The sequence below is a fragment of the Rhinolophus sinicus genome, chromosome 14, assembly GCF_057876585.1.
Source record: "Rhinolophus sinicus isolate RSI-liver-muscle chromosome 14, RSI-T2T, whole genome shotgun sequence".
Taxonomy (NCBI): Eukaryota; Metazoa; Chordata; class Mammalia; order Chiroptera; family Rhinolophidae; genus Rhinolophus; species Rhinolophus sinicus.
This window is the reverse complement of record NC_142514.1, coordinates 14,814,980-14,819,277: the sequence shown is the minus strand read 5'-3', so window position 1 is coordinate 14,819,277 and position 4,298 is coordinate 14,814,980. Positions and strand designations below refer to the sequence as shown.

The 4,298-nt window shown below is 49.5% G+C and overlaps 1 protein-coding gene across 1 annotated transcript; it reads left to right on the top strand.

Annotated features, from left to right (window-relative positions):
• Nucleotides 1-566: 566 nt before the first annotated feature.
• On the top strand, nucleotides 567-1,373 carry LOC148755430 (uncharacterized). The gene has a single exon (XM_088789925.1). The coding sequence runs from the start codon at nucleotides 567-569 to the stop codon at nucleotides 1,371-1,373; it is 807 nt and encodes a 268-aa protein (XP_088646051.1).
• The last annotated feature ends 2,925 nt before the right edge of the window (nucleotides 1,374-4,298 follow it).

The following is a 4,298-nucleotide window of genomic DNA, read 5'->3' as shown; positions in this document are numbered from 1 at the left end:
CATGCGCTCAGAGAGAATACACGTAGTATTACATCACTTCTAAGACACGTTTTTGTTAGTATCAGGGTACATTGTGTAATGATGATTAGCTATTTGGTGTTACCTCAAAAGAAAGGGTGTCTCAGTGCTTGGAATTTCACCATTAGAGATTCAGTCCTTGGTCTGAACCCTTGCTTAAAGGGCAAATGGGAGTATCAGAACGTGAGGCTAGAGTTAAAGGACAAGAGAGACTGTCCCACTTTTACTGGGGGGGGGGGTTCTCCGGCCTCGGTCATTCTCAGAGTCTTGCTTTCCTCCCCGTCTTTTGCCCTTTGTGCTTTCTGAAGAACAGCTGTCTGTTTTGCAGTTTGAAAATCTCTGGGACTAGGAGGAAGATGGGGAGAGGGAGAAGGGTGGTGTTGGCTCTCTGGAGGCAGAGGGAACACCTGGAGAGAAATCCTGGAGGGAGGTGGCAGGGAGCCAAGGAAAGCTGACCCAACTCTCTCCTCACCAGGCCCAGGTACCCAGACTCCAGGTGAGCTCACAGCAGGTCAGTGCCACGAAACTTTATCCGCACAGCCTGGACAATGTCTAGACGCCAGGTGAACCGTTCCAACACTTACAGTCACTTGAACCATCCCAACCTTGTGTCCTTTCCGACCCGAACTCCAGGCTGGTCCCAGTGCCCCAATATGACTGGAGCGAACAGCCTTAAGCGCCCCCACACCCTGAGTAGCTCGAAGTTCAGTGGCTGCAGCAGGCCTTTGGAGCAGTACAAGATCCCCAGCTGCCCCAAACTTCCAATGAGGAGAATCTGCACGGGCCAGCCGTACAACACCAAGTGTGCAGAGACAAGGCATCTGGCGAACCGCCCCAAGGTGGCCCAAAAGCTCACGTGTCGTGGCAGACCCCACTGCCTGCTCTGCACAGATCGTCCCTCGGACCCCTCTAGCCCCACCTTCCTGAGCCAACTCATCAAAGGCATCAACTACCTTGACAGATCCACCGATGCCTTTTACACCCACTGCCCCAAAGCCCTGAGCCTGCCAAGGCTTGCAGCCAACTACCTAGAACGCGCTGCCAACTCCATCCACCTGAACCACCCAGACCACTGCTTCCCCCACAGTTACTCCAACACCAGCGCCAGCATGGTGCCGTCCACCAGGAGAGTCAATGCTCTGAAGTGTGTGGGTGATTCCATCAACATGAGTTGCCCACACCGGCTTCAAAGCCGGAACCTCACTCCGATGCTGCTGCAAAGGCCGGGGGTCAAGTTGCCTGAACTCCCTTTGTTTGGCAACAGGATCTTGGGCCATCTGCCCAAGTTCTGGGAAGCAATCCACTCAGGCTGGAGAGCCCCCGAGCCCATCTCTAAACCCTGTAGCTGGTGGTGACATTGACACCGACCGTGAAATGGACACATGTCTGTCAGGCTGCATTTGTGGAAAATAAATCGTCTGTGGCAAAATGCCCCTTTCAAGGCTCTATTAAGGGGAAGCTGCCGTTTAGATTAGGGGTTATGAATTCGAGGACCTACAGGGGTAGGCAGTTTAAAATGAGTGGGTGATTTACTTAGGGTTGTCCTAGGGAATGGTGGAGACTGTGTCTGAGTGGAGAGGGAATACTTGGTCTAAACCTAGCTCTCAAATGGGTTGTTGCCTTTGCAAGAAAACCAAGAATCTGAGTTTTATATGTTAGCATCAAATTCAAAAATGGTATAATGCTCTGTGGGTTGAACAAAAATACTTGCTGGCTGAATGTGAAGCCCAGAGGTTTCAGTTTGGAATCTCTGGGTTTTATCTTGAAGGGATCACTGGGGAGGTTCCTAGCCTCCCTTAGCCTCAGTTTCCCCACATGAAGAATTAGGCTGGCTGTGTATATCCAATCCCCATCCATATTCTTCTTTTTTCAGAATTGCGGTTGATTTTAGCACGTCATCATTACTATGTGGCAGGCACTGTTCCAAGAGCTTTATACATATTTATTCTTTTAAACATATGGTTTTGATGACCGGGGACTAGGGTGGACGTAGAGAAAATTTTACGAGGCCAGTGTGTTGGAACAGGCAACCAGGGATAATGGCAGGTGGAAGGATGGTCCTTCCTGGGAAATCTCCGAAAAGAATGGTTCTGTCCAAGCCCTGTGAGGGCTGGGGGGTCAAAATGAGGTGGTCCCACACTTCTTGCTGAGAATATCACTGGACCACCAAGGGCTCCTAACCTTTAGACTCAACTGATTCGCATACTGAGAAATGAAGCCACACAAGGCTCCCAGGTATCCACCGTCCTGCTGGCGAGTGACACTGGAGACCTGTATTCCAGCCTAGTTCTGCCACTCTCCTTCCCTGAGACCTTGGGTGCATCATGTCCCCTCTCTAGGCCTGCTTCCCCTTCTGTAACATGCGTGGGGTTGCTTTGCTGATCTTTAAGGGCCCTAGACGCTGGCATTTCTGAGTTTTCCCTTCTGATCCCAAGCCTGGCCTGGGCTGAAAACTGAGAGTGGCCCCGTCTCCCCAAGAATTCAGGCCTCTTGAGTCCTGAGTCATCTTCCTAGGGGCCATTTCAGGCCTCAGGGTCCACTTCTGTGTGGCTCTGAACTTCAAGCCTAGTCCCTTCTTGCTGGAGTTTTCCTACCTCCTTGGAAATATGAGGACCAATAGCAGCTCCGAATGAGGAAAGTGGCTGACACTGAAATAATGCAGCATCTGGAGGTCTACAATGTTCCATGGCTCTTGGAGGAGGTGGCCTGCTGTGGCCTAGCAGAGAAGGCGACAGACTTGAATATCCCTACCATGAGACCATGAGATCACTACGGTGGTCCTAGGGCAGAAGGAAGAAAGGGGGCACTGAACCTCTAGCCCATTGAATTCACTCCCACTTCTATTCCTTCTCTTGAAGACAAGGGGGAGTCTCCTTGGGACCAAAGCTAAGCAGTTCAGTACCTTCCTTGTCTCTTTCTGGCATCCTTTCCCTTCCCTGGGAGATTGTCTTTTTCTGAGGGGTCCTCAGCCCCCCAGTGACCCATTCCCATGGTGAACATTCACAGGACGACAGCTTGTTAGAGTCCATCTGGGCCCAGCTCAAGAGGTACTTCAAGAGTGTCCTGATTCCCAAACCCCCTATCTGGCTGCTCAAAGCCACCCCCTTCCTGTTCTAAGTCCATGTTTGCCTAAGAATTGTCCCTGACTCTCTCGGAGATGCCTACCTCAAAAATGGTCCAATTCCCCCTAATGAGAGTGTAAGACCTTTGCCTAGGACACTGCTCTTGAGGTCTCCAGTATCTAGCCGAGCTCTGGCTCACAATCGAGGCTCAGTTATTATATTGATGTTGATTACTGGGCCTTGTGCCCAGTAGGTGCTCAGAAATGGTAACTACTATTATCTAAAGAATAATTACAGTATCTTGCATGCAATGCATTTTCAATAACTGATAATAATGATGAGAGCAACATTTATTAAGCGCTTAACCATACCCCAGGCATTAAGTGCTTTGTATGGATTAAGTCATTTAGTCCTCATACCAATCTTTTAAGGAAGGCACTCTTGTCCCTATTGTACAGATGAGGAAACCAAGGCACAGAGATGTCAGGTGTAAATGATATGATAACGATGGTTACAATGCATAGAACACAACAGCTCTTCAAAAAGTGGTTGGCATTGTCATTATAGAGTATTATGTGCATAGTAGGTGCTCAATAATAATAACAATAGTCTTTATGATGACATCTTGGAAGTAGCAGGTGCTCCACAAATGCACACTGTGGGTGCCCAAAGAATGGTAGATGTCATTACTGAGCTCAGTACATAGTAGGTACTCAAATCGAGTTTGACCATTGGTTAGGGATTGGATTGTATCCTAAAGGGACAGGATCTCTGAGCTTGGCCCAACTGCTACTCAGGATAAATACTCACTGCTCACGAATCTCATCTACCAATCACCCAGTCCAAGTCCAGAGAAAATAAGGCTCTGAGTTAGAGAAGGCCCTGTGCTCTGTGTAGTCATGTGGGGACCACAGGAAGTCCCAATATTCACTGTTCAAGCCATGTATCTGCAGGGTCCGTGTAAACAGGAAGCAGCGTGCTGGCTGCAGAACAATACCACGGCCTGCTGTGCTGTCCATCTCATATACAGAAGCTGCCTAGGTGTCCCCGCAGCTGGGGGTGGCTGGGGAAAGTCCTTCACGCTTGCAGAATTACATCATCATCATTTATTGAGCATCCACACCATGTGCCAGGCATGCTGCCAAGGCCTGAAACATAGCCTCTCAGCCCTATGCTCCCTGTGAGGCTAAGTTTTAGTAACCCATCTTGTAGATGGGA